This window comes from Sorex araneus, chromosome 6 (genome assembly GCF_027595985.1).
Source record: "Sorex araneus isolate mSorAra2 chromosome 6, mSorAra2.pri, whole genome shotgun sequence".
NCBI classification, from domain to species: domain Eukaryota; kingdom Metazoa; phylum Chordata; class Mammalia; order Eulipotyphla; family Soricidae; genus Sorex; species Sorex araneus.
The window spans coordinates 104,726,826-104,745,173 of record NC_073307.1 but is presented as its reverse complement, the minus strand read 5'-3'; the positions used below and the strand labels follow the sequence as shown (position 1 = coordinate 104,745,173).

The 18,348-nt window shown below is 36.4% G+C and overlaps 1 protein-coding gene and 1 pseudogene across 1 annotated transcript; both read right to left on the bottom strand.

The window, feature by feature from the left end:
- Positions 1-5,532: 5,532 nt before the first annotated feature.
- LOC101555323 (olfactory receptor 52A5-like) lies at positions 5,533-6,483 on the bottom strand. Its single transcript, XM_055143381.1, has one exon. It carries the CDS (start codon positions 6,481-6,483, stop codon positions 5,533-5,535), a length of 951 nt encoding a protein of 316 aa, XP_054999356.1.
- A 10,358-nt stretch (positions 6,484-16,841) lies between these two features.
- On the bottom strand, positions 16,842-17,773 carry LOC101555050 (olfactory receptor 52A5-like; annotated as a pseudogene).
- Positions 17,774-18,348: the final 575 nt, after the last annotated feature.

Genomic DNA, 18,348 nt, shown 5'->3' with positions numbered 1-18,348 from the left:
CATTAGACAAAGGACAACCATGCTAGCAAGCCATGTTCTGAAGGGGATTCAGCACGATAGACCATATTCACACAGTGACCAAATTCATTGAAGTTTCACGAGAGTTCAAGATGCCGCTCTGTCTAACGTTCATCGACTTAAAGAAGGCCTTCAATTCTGTTGAGACTGAAGCAGTCACCTAAGCCCTGGCCAAACAGGGTGTTCAGACTCAGTATATCAAAGTCATCCTCGAGCTGTATTGTCGATTCACCACCAGGGTCTCGCCATTCTACAAGGAAGTGATCATTGATGTAAAGAGAGGGGTGCGGCAAAGTGATACCATTTCACCGAAACTCTTTAGTGCTGCCCTTGAGAACATCATGTGACGACTAGAATGGGAAGGAATGGGAGTGAAGATAGACGGTCAGCAATTACACCACCCACTCTTCGCTGATGACATCATTCTCATAATACCAAACATTAGCCAAGCGGCACAAATACTGGCCAACAAATATCAAATACATGTGTTTAAAATTGTTTTTACTCATTATACTATGAAGCATTATTTAGTAGTTCATATGATCTTGGTATATTACATAGAAAAAGTATAGTTGACCTGGGGAATATTCTATTTTGTTTTCTGAAATAAGAAAAAAGTCCCATATATATGTATATATATGTACATATATACATATGTATGTATATGGGCAGAGAGATAGCGCAGCTAGTAGGGCGTTTGCCTTGCACATAGCTGACCCAGGTTCGATTCCGTTGTCCCTCTCGGAGAGCTTGGCAAGCTACTGAGTGTATCCCGCCCACATGGCAGTGCCGGGAAAGTGACCCATGGCATATTTAATATGACAAAAACAGTAACAAGTCTTACAATGGAGTTGTTACTGGTGCCACTCAAGAAAATCAATGAACAACAGGACAACAGTGCTACAGTGCTATCATCATAAAATTGTAATAAGAATTATGAAAACTCTCCAATTATAATACTCTTTTTTCAAAAGGAATAAATTTGATAAATGTAAGCTTGTATTTCCATATATGTCATCTTGTTGATTGAAGGATGGTACTATAATCTGTGTCATCAAGAAAATCTAGATAATTATATTCCATTTCTAGTGACCTCTATTTATGATCTCTGTATCTGTGAAGCAATGAATATATATCTTGACCACAAACCTCGTAGCTTGACTTAACGTAACTTTTCTCAATCTGGTGACCTGATCAGTAATACATCACAGAGAGAGACAGGAAAAGTGAGGACCTGTCGGCAATAAGAAGTATCAAAGATGTCAGCCAAGGTTCTTCATCATCCCTCTAAATGATAGGAGTGGATAGCACTCACAAGTAAAATTGCATAAAACCAGCACTTCATTTTTGAAAACATAAAATGAAATAAAATTGCAGCAGAAAGTTAATTAGTTAAAATAGGAGCCAGAGAGATAGTATGGGACTGCTAAACTTGGAAGCACCAAACCTGGTTTCTTTCCCAGCCTTATATGGTTACCAGAGCACCACTAGGACTGACCCTTGAGCATAAAGGCCAGATTAAGATATGAGAAAACATGGGTATGGCCCAATCCATCTCCTCCCAGAGTTATTTTTGTATGGACCTTTATTTGTGTCAAGTTAGAGGACATCAGACAATGATTTATATGTAACAGCTATCTCCTTTATAATGGAATCAATAATTTATATAATTGTTAAATTTATAATATATAATCTCCTTCAGCTCCATGTAAAACTTCTCATAAAGTTCTATAAAGAATACCATACCTTCTTCAAGGTCATTGTCCATGAATTTTAATACCAAGATAAGACCGAGAAGGTCACTCAAAGAACTCCACATAGGGACCCATGGCCTAGAATGGAACAAACAGGGTGAGAGACTATGTTCATCATGTTCACCAAGAACATCCACAGTAACTCGCAGTTCCAGAAGGCCGAATCTAAACGTTGGACATGGGAGTCTTCGGTGGACAGTTCAACAATGAAATTGAGCACATCATATTCCATAGGTGGTTTTGCCTGAACAATGTTGCTGTTGTCCTATAATTCCAAATTGGATCAGATCATTATCTCCTTTGTTGAAATTCTACTTCATGGAGTAGAGAGAAAGGGCTGTAAAGTTTAAGAAGAAAACTTCCAGAACTACCACCAACTGGGAGCTCTTTGTCACTATTGCAGCAATATGGCAAGATGAAGTTGTCGAGTTGTTGACAACATCAACAAGAAATACAATCGACTGGTTCAGCACCTCCATGATTGTGTGAGGAATGCTGAGTGTGAGATACCACAAAAAGACGCCTGTCTTCGGAAACTCTCGAGCTCATTTGCCAATGTGGTTTGGCGAGAGCCTCAGGCAATCACAAGTTAATGTCCGAGCTGACAAAGCTGTGCAGAGAAGCAATAAAGGAAGACCTCAGAGAGAAGAGCAGCAGTGTGGGCAGATGCGGCAGAAGCCGGGAAAAGTTTTCACAATGCCTGCCTGTCCTTTGCCAACTACAAGACCCAGAATACTGCCTTCCGATGTCCTAATAGATCTATCACATCTTTTCAAAAGGCAATGGAAAAGGTTATCCATGACTTCTCAGATCTCTTCCATACCACATCCAACTGCCCACAAATCAAATTCTGTGGGATGGATATGCATTCCCAGTGTTCTCCTTTCCAAAATCCGACACGGCATTTTGTCAGTAAAGATGTGTACAACACCTGCTCCAGACAAGGTCAGGCCTGAACACCTGAACATCTGCCACAAGTAATTGTCAATACACTGGCTTGGCTCTTCACACTCTACTGTCGGAATAGAGGGTTCCTTCCCAATGGAAAACAAGCAGGACAGTTCTGTTGTATAAGAAGGAAGACATCCACGACATCAGCAACTATCGCCCCATGTGCCTGTTGTCCATCAACTATAAATTTTTCACTTGAGATGTCCTGAATAGGACTGTCAGAACACTAGATGAGGGACAACCATGTGAGCAAACCAGGTTCTGAAAAGGATTTAGCATGATTGACCATATGCACATGATGACCAAGCTCCTTGAAGTTTTACAAGAGTTCAAAATGCCACTCTGTCTAATGTTCATCGATTTAAAGAGGCATTTGATTCTGTTGAGAATGAAAAGTCATCAAAGCCCTAGCCAAACGGGGTGTTCAAACACAGTCCATCAGCATCCTCCGCAAGCTGTATTACAGATTCACCACCAGAATCTCACCATTCTATAAGGAAGTGATCATTGACATAAAGAGAAGGGTTTGGCAGGTGATACTGTTTAACCAAAACTCTTCAGTGCTACCTCTAGAATATCATGCGATGACTGGAATGGGAAGGAATGGGAGTAAAGATAAATAATGGGCAACTACCCCACATCCATTTGGTTGATGACATACTTCTAATAACACCAAATATTAGCCAAATGGCAGAAATGCTGGCCGGTGAGTATGGAAAGGGCAGACTGCAGCTGAATCTCATAAAAACAATGTTCATGGGAAATTAACTAGTTCCTGACGCTCCATTTGTTCTCAATAGAATGAATATCTCTGAATGCAGCAGTTATGTATACCTTGGTCAACAAGTCAACATGATGAACAACCTGGCACCTGAGCTGCGCAGGAGGAAGATAGCAACGTGGAACACCTTCAAGAGCATCAAAGAAGTGCTTAATTGGATGAAGAACCTCCAACTCTGGATAGTTATTCTCCACTCCACCATTCTTCCTGTACTAACAAATACCTCAGAGACTGGACCCTACAAAAACAAGATGAGAATGCTATTCATGTCTCCCAAGGAGGAATCAAAAATGCTATGCTTGGAATATCACATTTTACTCAAGTGAGAAATGGAATTTGGAGTTATGGCCTCTATTGATGATTGAGGATCAGTGATGCTGCCTCATTTGTTAAGGCGTCAAAAATTAGATGGCCCAGACCCATAATGTGATTTGGAGACAACCACTGGACTAGAGCTATTATTGACTGGATTCACAGGGAGTCAAAAGGATGCCTGGCCGCCCACCTATGAGATGGTCAGACCCTGAATGAACAGTTTAATGCTCTTCATGTTCCTAGTGTGAGCAGACACCATTGGGCTACACTAGCACGTAACAGGGATGGATTGACATGTTACTGGCACCAAATCGAGCAAATCAATAAGCAATGGAATGACAAGTGATACAAATGATGACATAGAATATGAAGAAGTACGAGATGTAGCATCTAACAAATGGTGGCCCATTATGTGTTTAAATTCAAAATTCAAAATCCTTAGTTTATGGACATGTCTTCAGTTCTTTCTTTACTTATTTATTTTGAAGTAAATACATTTATCTGGGAAGTAAAGGGATGAAGGAGAGAGAAGCAGCCCCTGAACTGTTCATGTCTGCACTATTTTTCTTCTTATCCACCTGAGCTATTTAGTTTTCTAACATATCGCTTTGGTAAGAAGTGTCCATATAATTTTTGCTAGTGTGTTTCTCCTAGTGCCTCCTACAGTCAATCCTTTGGTGTATGCTGTGAAGACCAAGTAGATTTATCACCTTGTGATTGTTCTCTTTTTTCCAACCTGCTGTGCTATCGCTCCAGCGTGAATGCATATGCATATGCACAACATTTTATTTGCAGTATTTATTAATTTTTTGAGCTTTATTTATGAAATTTTAGCATTTAAAATTATTTTACATATATGTAAGAGTTTATTATTACATAATGTTTACTATAAGTCATTCCAGTTTGTTAATTTTGCCCAACAACACTTCTCTAGTATGAATAATTTTATGCTAAAAACTCCTTTCTAGGGTTCTGAGTGATAGTACAGTGGGTATGCATTTGTATTGAATGGGATTGACCCAGTTTGGATTCCCATCAACACATATGGTTTTGCAGAGCACATCCAGGAGTGATACCAGAGTACAGAGCTAGGGGCAACAACAAGCATTGCCAGGTGTGGCCCCCACGAACAAATAAATAAATGAAAATCGTTAAAAAAATAACTCTATTATTCAATTCTAAATAAATACAAATACAGATAGAGTATGCTGTGTGAAATGCTTTTGGAGAAAAAAAGACATTACAATATATTTTGATGAATGAATTTGAAATAACAATCTCTAATTTATGCTTAAATAGTAATAATTTAGAAAAGAATTGTAAATTATACAAATTAAAAAATAATAACATCAAATAAATGTTGAATTTCATTTTTATATACATCAGAATATTTACATTAATAAAATGTTTATGTATCAGCAATATGCCACAATATTTTCATTTAATTTTCTAAAGTCTCTATTCATATTAATAAATTTATATCACAAATAGTGAACAGAAGTTTGATAATTTTTTTCATGACTACTGACTTTTACTTAATATACTGTCTAGATTTGAAAATGTACTATAAATGTGTGACTAAAATCCATGTATTTACTGTTGGAAAAAAAATAAATATTTACATTTTGGAGAAAAATATGCCTGAACAACACAATAACCTAATTTTTTTTGTCACAGTCCTTTGTTGTTTTCTTAAAATGAAATAGAAAGAAATCAAGAAGTATCCTTAGGATAAAACATTTTGGATACTCGATCTCGAATCTGTTTGGTTTTCACACCATACACAACGGGATTGAGTAACGGTGGGACAAGTAGGTAGAGGTTGGACAGAAGAATATGAATGTAGGGTGGGATATGGAAACCAAACCTGTGTGTGAAAAAGGAGAAGAAAGCAAGGAGATAAAATTCAAGGAAGACACAGATGTGGGCAATGCAGGTGTTAAAGGCTTTGAGCCTTGCTTCTTTTTGGGGCAGATTAAAGACAGTAATAAATATTCGGATGTAGGACAGTGTGATGAAAATTATGTCAAACCCAAGTACACTGAAAGCCACAAACAGACCATAGATCTTGTTGATTCGAACATCCTCTGCTGCCAACTTCACAATAGCCATGTGCTCACAGTATGAATGGGAGACCACAGTGGTCCTATAGTGCTTCAGGCGGCATTTGATGAGGACGAGGCAGGGAGCCACAAAGATGGCTGCTCTGAGTGACACTGCAACCCCAATCTGAGTGAGAAGTTGGTGAGTGAAAATTGTTGCATGTCTAAGAGGATTGCAGATTGCCACATATCGATCCAGAGCCATAGCCAGAATAATACCTGACTCGATACACTGGAACGTGTGTATGAGCCACATCTGAAAGAGACAAATATCGAACTGTATTTCTGGCAAATGGAACCAGAAGATTCCCAGCATTTTTGGTAGGATGCAGGTGCTGAGAGCAATGTCTGTTGCTCCAAGCATTGCCAGGAAAAGATACATTGGTTCATGGAGACCGCGCTCAGATTTGATGACGACCACGATCAGGAAATTCCCAAAGAGAGAAATGATATACATGGTGAAGAAAGGAATTCCAATCCAGAACTGCACAGATTCCAAGCCAGGGATCCCAATCAGTATCAGAACTGAAGGCATAAATATTGTGCCATTGTGATTACTCATGGTGGCCTAGAACACTCTTTATAGGTGGTTGAGCACTTGTTGAATGTCTCTCAAACATTTGTTGAATGTTTCACATTCTCACCTAGATTCATACAATCAGAAGTTAAACAATACTTGAAATTGCATTTTCACAGACATATTTATTCTTTGTTATGGCAATTTCATGTATTCAGGAATGGTTATATGGTGAGACAGGCTCTCAGATTCTTTCTCTCTTTGTTCCTATATATCTATGTAATTCTATTTCTTTCCTCTCCCATCTGCCTTGATGTTATCTCCATCTCCCACGCATACATGAATGCATATGAATACGTGTGTATATATGTCTTTTTTTATGTGTCATATACATACCAATACAGGCACATATATACAGAGTCAAGAATAATCTCACTATGCAAAAAAACTCACTGGTTGTCTTTACCAAGGCCCCTCAAAAAGGGGCGGGTTGAATTTCCCTCTCTGGCCCAAGCAAAGTCCCTGCATTAAAGACCTCTGAACACAGCCACAAAAATGCTCAAGTTCCCTCTCCATATGTTCGGATGAGCCTAATGCATGAAGAATCTGTCAGATCAACCCAGGTGTGAGAGACTAGGACTGAGATCTCCAAGTCTGCTCTGATCTGGGCTGGGCCTCCTCCACTCAGACCCTCCATTTTCCAGTAGCTTGGTAGCCACACCCACAAACTGCCCCTGGCACTTTGTAATCCTATCAAAGGCCAAGATCATATTCTCGGCCACTCGACCTCTTATAGTCCAGTTCTTCCTCTCAGAGAATCTGGAAAGGTACCGAGAGCATCCTGCCTGCATGGCAGAGCCTAGCAGGCTCTCTGTGGAGTATTCAATATGCCAAATACAGTATCAATGATGGGTCTCATTCCCTTTACCCTGAACAAGCCTCTAATGTGTCACCGCTGAGAAGAACGAGTAAAGAGAGGCTGCTAAAATCTCAGGGCTAGGACAAATGGAGACCTTACTGGACCAAATAGACTATCAATGGGATGACAGTAATACAGTGATACAGTGATACAAAAGAAAAAGTATACTTTTTAGCTTGTAATTTTTATGTAATTACTTACAAGCTTTCAAATTGAAACTTGAGGTCTTCCAATTAACAGAAACTGGAAACGTAAATGATATATATCTCCCTTCATTTTCTTAACAAAGGCATGTCCTTCAATTACTGAAATAGGCAGAAGTAAAACAGTAGTATGTTAATTATAATGATAATAGCAACAGCAGCAATAATAATTATAAAAATAACCACCTTTAAGAAGTATGGTTAATTTTATAAATTTTATAAATTCCTGAGAAAATTAAATTATGAAGTGAGGTCTTTGGTATAACAAGGCACTGGAATATCTGTGACAATGACAAAGGACAAGCAGGTATATGGGCATACAGAAGAGACATAGCTATTTAAGACGGAATTTAAAATCTGACTTGACCCCAAGATTAATCTAAGGAAATTTTCTGAGAAATAGGATACTAAATGATATAGATAATTATGAATAATTCAAATAAAACTTACTTTAACAATTTTCAAGAAGAATATTCTGTTTAACTAAAGCGTGACATATGAATTTCTCATACTCAAGCATACTTCTAGAAAATTTGAAGTAAGAAAATTGTATGTTCCAATATGAAAGCCTAAAATTAAAGTTATTATACAGATGAGTTTAAGAAGTGTTTCAACATTAAAATATGAGTAATAAATAATTTATGTGCAGGAAGCCATTAATCAATGTTATTTGATAAAACAACATTATTGCATAACAGATATTATAATTATTATTATAAAATGATAATCATATAATATTCATTCAAAACATCAAAATATACTAAATTAGCATACTTCACATATTGAATATAAATAATCTTGCATATTAACTCTTTTTTCAGTAGCACTGTAGAACTGTAGCACTGTTGAACCGTTGTTCATCGGTTTGCTCGAGTGGGCACCAGTAACGTCTCCATTGTGAGACTGATTGTTACTGTTTTTGGCATATTGAATAAACCAATGTTGGCTTGCCAAGCTCTGCCATGCGGGTGGGATACTCTTGGTAGCTTGCCAGGCTTTCTGAGAGGAATCAAAGCAAGGTCGGCTGCATGCAAGGCAAATGCACTACCTGCTATGCTACCACTCCAGTCCCTTTTTTCAGTATTTTAAATGCATGAGTACAAATACGTCAATGCTTTTCAACATTGAATTAGTGTATGTATATATTCATTTATCAATTTACAATATGTGGTACTTAACTAAACGTTAACATATATATAACAAATATCTTTGGATACTATTAGACATCTCAGTTTCTCTTTATTGCCATTTAAAAAATTGCATATTTAAAACTAAAAAGATGCTACAGGGTTTAAGGCAAATGTTTCGTATGTAGCTGACCCTGGCTTGATCCCCATCATCACACATGGTTCTCTGAGCACTGTTTGAAAAGACCAGAAAGAAAAATGAAATAAATAAAATAAAATTTCAAATTTGTTACAGATTCCAAAGTAAATGTTGACAGACGTATTTGGGAGTGGGCCACAGCTGTGCTCAGGGAATACAGCTGATTCAGTCTTAGAGGTTGGTCCTAGTGGTCCTCTGGGAACCATGTGTTGTTAGAATTGAGCCAGGATTTACATATACAAAATTTGAGCTCAGTCCTTAGACCTATATCTCTGTTCCACAATTCACCTTATAAAGGAGTTATATGATTTTTTTAAAATTTAAATCTGTCTTATGTATTGAAATTTGTCACAATACTAATATAGAATTAAGTTAATTTCAACATCCTTTATTGATTTTCTTTTTAGATAACTTTCTATGACAGGGTGCGCATAAAAAGAAACAATAGAACTTTATTTTAAGAATAAAAGAAAAAATCTAAATGTTTACAATTCAAATTATCACAGCTGAGTGTTTGACCCTATAATTAGTTACATTGAACTGTGCTTCCAGTTTTTGTTTTTCTAATATAAATGTGACCTTGTTCTATTATAAAATGTATCTGTCATTTGAAATTACTTTATTTGTTGATTTCTCTTATATAACTTAATTATATGCTGAGCCTTTACCTAGAGGCTATTAGCAGGTGAACTTTTCTGTAAAAATTACTACTTTTGTTTGTTGAATTTCAATGACATACATTTCAATGACATATATTTCAATGACATTGAAATGACATAAATTTCAATGTCACAGGGCTGGAGTGATAGCACAGTGGTAAGGCTTTTGCCTTGCACGTGACTGACCCGGATTCGATTCCTCTCAGAGAGCCCAGCAAGCTACCGATAGTATCCCGCCCACATGGCAGAGCCTGGCAAGCTATCCCTGGTGTATTCGATATGCCAAAAACAGTAACAAGGAGTCTCACAATGGAGATGTTACCTGTGCCCGATTGAGCAAATTGATGAACAACAGGATGACAGTGCTACAGTGCTACATTCTCATTACATAATACATACATAATACATACATAACACATATGTGATACATTATCATGACCTAAAATGTAAGTGAATGTAAAATTTAGATCATTTCTTATATTTACTTGACCCTGCTTTTTTCTGTTTTTTAAAAATCTGTTTATTGAAAAACTTTATTCTCTGTTGTAAGAATTTGCTTAAATACTTACTATGTAACCCAGAACTTTAATAAAAGCGAGATCAGTAGTAAATAATTCTTCTATCTGTTTGTTTCTCCTATGTTTCCTGGATCTATTATACCTGGTAACTGTTTATTGATACTTTTAATTGACTTTATTCCTGATTTTCCTTCTTACCTTCCACTGAAACTAGCTCAAGCATTGGATCTTTTTTAATTTATCTCCCTACACATACATACACACACATACACACGCATTTAAAATATTTTTTGAAATCTTGTTCAGTTAGGCACATTTAATTTACCAATATAAAGTACTGAGTCTTATTTATCTCTTAGATGAGAAATGAGAAGCAACTCATCATCTGCCCATCTTTGAATTTCCAGAACTGCTGAGCATACATTTAGTATTTACTATTAATAGTAACTGAGATACAGTTGGTATAGAGCCACACGGTAGAAGATTCAAAATCACATGAAGAAATTTCTTTCTGAAAATGGCTTAAGATCTAAGATAAGATGATTTCTAGAGTGATGGGCATTTATTGTATCCTAGAGCTTTATACTCGATAAGACAAAATATCAAAATTTATTTTTGATTCCATACAAACCATTTGTATTCCTTGTGTAATATCTATTCCACCAAGAGTTAAATAACTAGAATTTATTTTACAATCTTGCAAAATAATTGATACAGATACTTTAATTATATGATTTTCTGAAAATACCACTTAAAACTACAATATCACCTACTATTATTTTTATCTTTTACCCAGGTTTGGTGACCACAGTCTCTTATTCATATAAAATTGACAATTGTATAATTTCATACATCAAGCATTTGCTGATAAAGGACCCTACCAGTCTTTCTTGTCATTTATCTCTTCATCAAAACTTATTTTCTTTTTCTTTTTTTTTTATTTGACAAGATGCTATACTTAGGGAATTACACATTTGAAGTCTAGTTGTTGACTTAGCTGGGTGATTTTTTTTAATGTAGGAATACTACTATTTACTCAGCCATTGATTAAGCTGCAAGTCTAATTTTAAATTCCTCTGTGCTCACAGAAATCCTTAAAGTGAGATCAATGTTATCTTAACTTACCACTGTTGCCATTGCTATCTGCTACTGACTCATATCCTCTGAAATCTTATCCATGGAGTAATATATTGGATATTTATCACCCACACAATATCCTTGCTTCTTTAATTACATACCACTCCATCCTTAAGTCCTCAAGTTATAACATAGATATAATCATGTTCATCAGAGAAGCTAAATGATGATAGAGATTGTAATAATTCTAAATTAGTTGTTTAAAGGACATATTAACTCTGAATTCACAGATTAAGTCAGAGGAATTTATGCTTATAAATTTTAAAATGTATAATAAACCTTCTTGGAAATATTCTTAGTTGTAGATTTTACAAACTCTTCTTTTTCCTGTCATGTCCGCCTAAATCAGAAATATATTAAAGTGAACATTTATTCCATACTGTCACTGTCAGTTACTCATTGATTTGTTCGAGCGGGCACCAGTAAGGTCTCCATTGTGAGATTGGTTGTTACTGATTTTGGGGTATCGAATACGCCACGGGGACCTTGCCAGGCTCTGCCGTGTGGGCGGGATACTCTAGGTAGCTTGCTGGGCTCTCTTCGAGAGGCGGCTGGATCAAACCTGGGTCGGCCTCGGGCAAGGCAAACTCCCTACCCACTGTGCAATCGATCCAGTCATACTTAAGTTCACCATGAATGGGCTCCAAAGAAGTCCATCTACTTCAAGGAGCAGGGAGAATTTTATACTTGTTTTGGGTGCTGGAGTGGTAGTATGGGGATTAAGATGCATACGTTGCATTTAGCCAAGCCAAGTTTGATAATCAGCAGCATGTAGTCCCTCAAATCTCTCAAACACTGCTAGATATAGCTCTGCAGGCTTCTGAGAACCACCGGGTATTAATCTGAAGGTTCTAAGCACCATTGAGGCATCCCAGGTAGTTCCCAAGATTATGGGGCTCAAGCAGCACTGCATCCTTGGTGATTCAGATTGAACTGTCAGCCTAATGGCCACTGGTGCCTCTTGAGGACCACATGGAAGGTCCCTCACAAAAAAATGAATAAATTACTTAAAATCTGATTTGGCTTCAGGATACAAGGCTCTTTATTTAATCCATATTTGCCAACCATAAAACCAAAATACGATGAATATTTCAGGACTCTTCCTTACAGAGACTTTTCTTAGACCAGAGAGATAATACAGGATTTAAAACTTTACTTTGTATACAGAAACATCTGTTTCACCCCCCCATGGTCTGTTGAGCAAGGACTGAATTCCTGAGAACAGAGCTGGGAGTAGCTTTAAGCATCACCTAGTGTGGCACAAACCTCTTTTCATTAAATACTACTAACAAAGAGACACTTATGGTGTATAATTTTATATGAAGAGAGAAATATCTCTAAGTGTCTCTAGAAGAAAAGTATTAACTTCAGTTGTACTTTTAATTGCTAAATGCTTAATAGGAGACACCCTTTTCATGTTATTTTATTATTAATATTGTTGTTAGCTTTCACTCTCAATCATTCCTACAAACATATTGTTCATACATACTGTGTATCAGAAATCTGTATATTAACTGAGAAGTTATTATACTTTTTTTCTTATGCTTTCAATGTTCCTTTGGAGTTTTTGTCTTATCTCTTCATATTACAAACATTTATGAATAAAATTTTAACTCAGACATCACCTCCTTTATGAAGAGATTTTTGAATGAGTAAAATGTGTTTTTTATATCAACATATAACTATTTCTTAAGTTTACTTTTGTAAGAATTAAAATATTATTTTATTTTCATTGAATTTCTTTAACATTTTAAAAAATTAACAAACAATGTATATGTCAATTACCTAATCTTGGTTTCTATAGGGCTAAGAAAACAAAACAAATTGTTGAAGTAAAACCTGAAGAATCTTCATATCTTAGTGTATAAAGATAATAACAAAATTTTAGAGTTTATATAAAATGAATCACACTAATTCATATTCCTTATAGCATATCAAATACATGTGTTTAAAATTGTCTTACCTATTATACTAAGAAATATTATTTAGTGGTTAATACGTTATTTTTATATTACATAGAAAATTTTATTTTTATTTGTGCTCTATCTGATTATTCCTGAAAATCAAGATATAAACCAGCTTTAGTAAAAGATCTGAGGAGAATTAACCATTGATAAGAGGAGAGTATGGTGAAAAATCCCTGGTAGAACAAGAGAAGCTATGCATTACTTATTTATATTCTTAAAGTTCAAGGTGAAATTCAGACAATAAAAGACTTTTTTACTTTGGTTATCATAAGGCTAACTCCTTCTACTAAATAATAATGGACAATTTCTAATATTCCTCTTAGGTGTTTTCTTAACACTTATGTACATAAATAACAAAAAAAATAGCTTATAGAAAAACATACTCACAAGAACAGTTTTCTAACCTTTGTAGTGCAGGCACCAATATGCTAGGGCAACCACACATGCAGTTATATAGCAATTGTCTTCAATTAGGCAAATATAGCACCATCTTGATATCAACAGTGGGACAAGACCATGATGTAATTCTCCCGAGGAATGAACTTTATTATGAAATGCCACATAAGACAGCGTTTTTCCAATAGTTTATGCCATACTTGGCAAAGTAAATATTAGGTAGAGTTAAGAATTGATTCGAAGAGCAGGAGAGATAGTACAGTGGGTAAAGCGCTCACCTTGCACACCACCACCTGGGGTTTGATCTCTAGCATTCCGTATAGTCCCAAGTACAGCCAGGGAAATTCTGAGTGCAGAGCCAGGAGTAAACCTGAGAATGCCAGATGTGGTCCAAAAGCAAAATACAAACAAACCAAAAAAGAACTGATTCCAGATATCCACATTCATTATGTGGAGACTTAATTTAACTTTATGAACAAAGAGAGAGAAATACAAAGCGCATTTCCCAGCAAAAGCTAATCGAAAAACTTGGAGGATTCTTATGTAGGATTTATTTCACTTATGCTAATCCCTAACTTCCAAAACTCACATTTGCAGTGGTTGATTTTAACAATTTTATGTGAGACTGTTCCCAGTACGCAGAGTTAACCATTTAGTTTTTCATGTAAATTGACTCATAGAGGCATTTTATTTTGATTGAACCAAAAATACAGTAAGGAATTTAATCAAACTTCATGATGAACATAATTTTAAAGTTTTTAAAAATGAGTTACACTAATTCATATTTCTTATAGTATCTCAAACACATGTGTTTAAAATTGTTTTTACCTATTATACTATGAAACATTATTTAGTAGTTCATATGTTCTTGGTATATTACATAGAAAAAGTATAGTTGACCTGGGAAATATTCTTTTTTGTTTTGTGAAATAAGAAAAAGAGTTGCATACATATGTATACATATATATGTATGTATGTATATGGGCTGAGCGATAGCACAGCGGGTAGACTGTTTGCCTTGCACACAGCTGACCCAGGTTCGATTCCTCTGTCCTTCTCGAAGAGCCTGGCAATCTACCAAGAGTATCCCGCCTTCACAGAAAGCTACCCATGGCATATTTGATATGACAAGAACAGTAACATCAAATCTCACAATGAAGATGTTACTGGTGCCCACTTGAGCAAATTGATGAACAACAGAACAACAGTGCTACAGTGCTATCATTATAAAATAGTAATAAGATTTTTGAAAACTCTGAAATTATCATACTTTTTTCAATAGAAATAGTTCTGATAAACGTAAGTTTGTATTTCCAAGTCCGTCATCTTCTTGAAGGATGCTACTATAATCCGTATTATCAAGAAAATCTTAGATAAGTTTATTTCAATTCTAATGACTTCCATTTATGATCACTGTATCTCTAAAGTGAGGAATATATATCTTGCACTATCATAGGCCTCAGAGACCTGAGCCCTAAGAAAACAGGATGAGAACACTATTCGGGTCTCCCAAGGAGAAATTGAAAGTGCTATGCGTGGAATATCACGTTTCACTCAAGAGAGAAATGGAATCTGGAGTTATGGCCTCTATTGATGATTGAGAATCAGAGACACTGCCTAGTTTGGCAAGGCACCGAAAATTAGATGGCCCAGACACATAATGCAATTTGGAGACATCTGCTGTACTAGAGCTATTATCGACTGGATTCCATGGGATGTAAAAGGACACCTGGCTGCCCACATATGAGATAGTCAGACTTCATCAAGACCCTAGATGAACAGTTTAATGCTCCTCATGTTCCTGGTGTGAGCAGACACCATTGGGCTACACTAGCACACAACAGGGATGGATTGACACATTACTGGCATCCGCTCGAGTAAATTGATAAGCAATGGAATGACAAATGATACAAATGATAATATAGAATATGAAGAAGTACGAGATGTAGCATCTAACAAATGGTGGCCCATTTTGTGTTTAAATTCAAATTTCAAAATTCTTAGTTTATGGACATGTCTTCAGTTCTTTCTTTACTTATTTATTATGAAGAAAGTACATTTATCTGGGAAGTAAAGGGATGAAGGAGAGAGAAGCAGCATGTGTACTGGTCATGTCTGCGCTATTCTTGTTCTTATATACCAAAGTTTTCTAACTTATTGCTTTGGTAAGAAGGTACCTTAAGGGTCATATAAGTTTTGATAATTTCTATCTTCTAAGGCCTCCTACAGTCAATCTCTTGGTGTATACTGTGAAGACCAAGTAGATTTGTGACCTTGTGATTGGTCTCTTTTTCCCCACTTGCTGTGCTATCTCTCCAGCGTGAATGCATATGTATATGCACAACATTTTATTTGCAGTATTTATTAATTTTTTGAGCTTTATTTATGAAATTTTAGCATTTAAAATTATTTTACATACATGTAAGAGTTTATCATTAAACAAAGTTTACTATTAATCATTCCAGTTTGTTAATTTGCCCAACAACATTTCTCTATTATGAATTAATTTTATGCTAGAAACTCCTTTCTAGGGGTCTGAGTGATAGTACAGTGGGTATGCATTTGTATTGAATGGGATTGACCCAGTTTGGATTCCCAACAACACATATGGTTACACCGAGCACAACCAGGAGTGATTCCAGAGTAGAGAAGTAGGGGCAACCCCGAGAATTGCCAGGTGTGGTCCCCTCAAACAAATATATAAATGAAAAGCATTAAAAGAAATAACTCTATTATTCAATTCTAAATAAATACAAATATAGATAGAATATGCTCTGTGAAATGCTTTTGGGGAGAAAAAGACATTACAATATATTTTGATAAATGAATTTGAAAAAAGAATCTCTAATTTATGCTTAATTAGTAATAATTAAGTAAAGAATTGTAAATTATACAAATTAAAAAATAATGACATCAAATAAATGGTGAATTTCATCTTTTATGTACATCAGAATTATATTACATTAACAAAATGTATATGCATTTTCAATATGTCACAAAATTTACATTTAATTTTTAAGTCTATTCAAACTAAGAAATTTATATCACAAAAAGGGAATTGATGTTTGATAGATTTTATCATAATTACTGACTTTTACTTAATATGCTGACTACATTTGAAAATGTTCTATAAATGTGTGACTAAAATCCAAACATTTACTGTTTGAAAACAAAATTACATATTTACATTTTGGTGCAAAATATGCCTGAACAACACAATAACCTAACATTTTTTGTCACAGTCCTTTGTTGTTTTCTTAAAACGAAATAGTAAGAAATCAAAAATTATCCTTTGGGTAAAACATTTTGGATACTCGATCTCGAATCTTTGGTTTTCACACCATACACAACAGGATTGAGTAACGGTGGGACAAGTAGGTAGAGGTTGGACAGAAGAATCTGAATGTAGGGTGGGATATGGAAACCAAACCTGTGTGTGAAAAAGGAGAAGAAAGCAAGGAGATAAAATTCAAGGAAGACACAGATGTGGCAATGCAGTTGTTAAAGGCTTTGAGCCTTGCTTCTTTTGGGGGCAGATTAAAGACAGTAATAAATATTCGGATGTAGGACAGTGTGATGAAAATCATGTCAAACCCAAGTACACTGAAAGCCACAAACAGACCATAGATCTTGTTGATTCGAGTATCCTCTGCTGCCAACTTCACAATAGCCATGTGCTCACAGTATGAATGGGAGACCACAGTGGTCCTATATGCTTCAGGCGGCATTTGATGAGGACGAGGCAGGGAGCCACAAAGATGGCTGCTCTGAGTGACACTGCAACCCCAATCTGAGTGAGAAGTTGGTGAGTGAAAATTGTTGCATGTCTTAGAGGATTGCAGATTGCCACATATCGATCCAGAGCCATAGCCAGAATAATACCTGACTCGATACACTGGAAAGTGTGTATGAGCCACATCTGAAAGAGACAAACATCGAACTGTATTTCTGGCAAATGGAACCAGAAGATTCCCAGCATTTTTGGTAAGATGCAGGTGCTGAGAGCAATGTCTGTTGCTCCAAGCATTGCCAGGAAAAGATACATTGGTTCATGGAGACCGCGCTCAGATTTGATGATGACCAAGATCAGGGAATTCCCAAAGAGAGAAATGATATACATGGTGAAGAAAGGAATTCCAATCCAGAACTGCACAGATTCCAAGCCAGGGATCCCAATCAGTATCAGAACTGAAGACATAAAGATGTTCATGCATACGTGAATATATATGAATATGTATGTATATATACCTTTTTCTATGTGTCATATACATACCAATACAGGCACATGTATACAGAGTCAAGAATTATCTCACTATGCAAAAGAATCTCACTGATTGTCTTCACTGTGGCCCCTTGGAATGGGACGAGTTGAATTTACCTCCCCTCCTAAATCAGTCCCGGCACTAAGGACCTCAGAACCCAGCCACAGCCATGCACAAGGCCCCTCTCCATATGTTTAGATGAGCCTGATGCATGAGGAACTGGCAGAGCAACCCAGGTGTGAAGGTCTGGGACTGAAATCTCCAAGCCTGCTCTGATCTGGGCTGGGCCTCCTCCACTCAGGCACCCCAATTTCCAGTAGTGGCAGCCATACCCACAAACTGTCCCTGGCACTGAGTAATCCCATCTACGGCCAAGATCACATTCTCAGCCACTCGACCTCTTATAGTCCAGTTATCCCTCTCAGAGAACCTGGAAAGGTACCGAGAGCATCCTACCCACATGGCAGAGCCTAGCAGGCTCTTTACCCTGAAAGAGCCTCCAATGTGGCACCGCTGAGAAGAA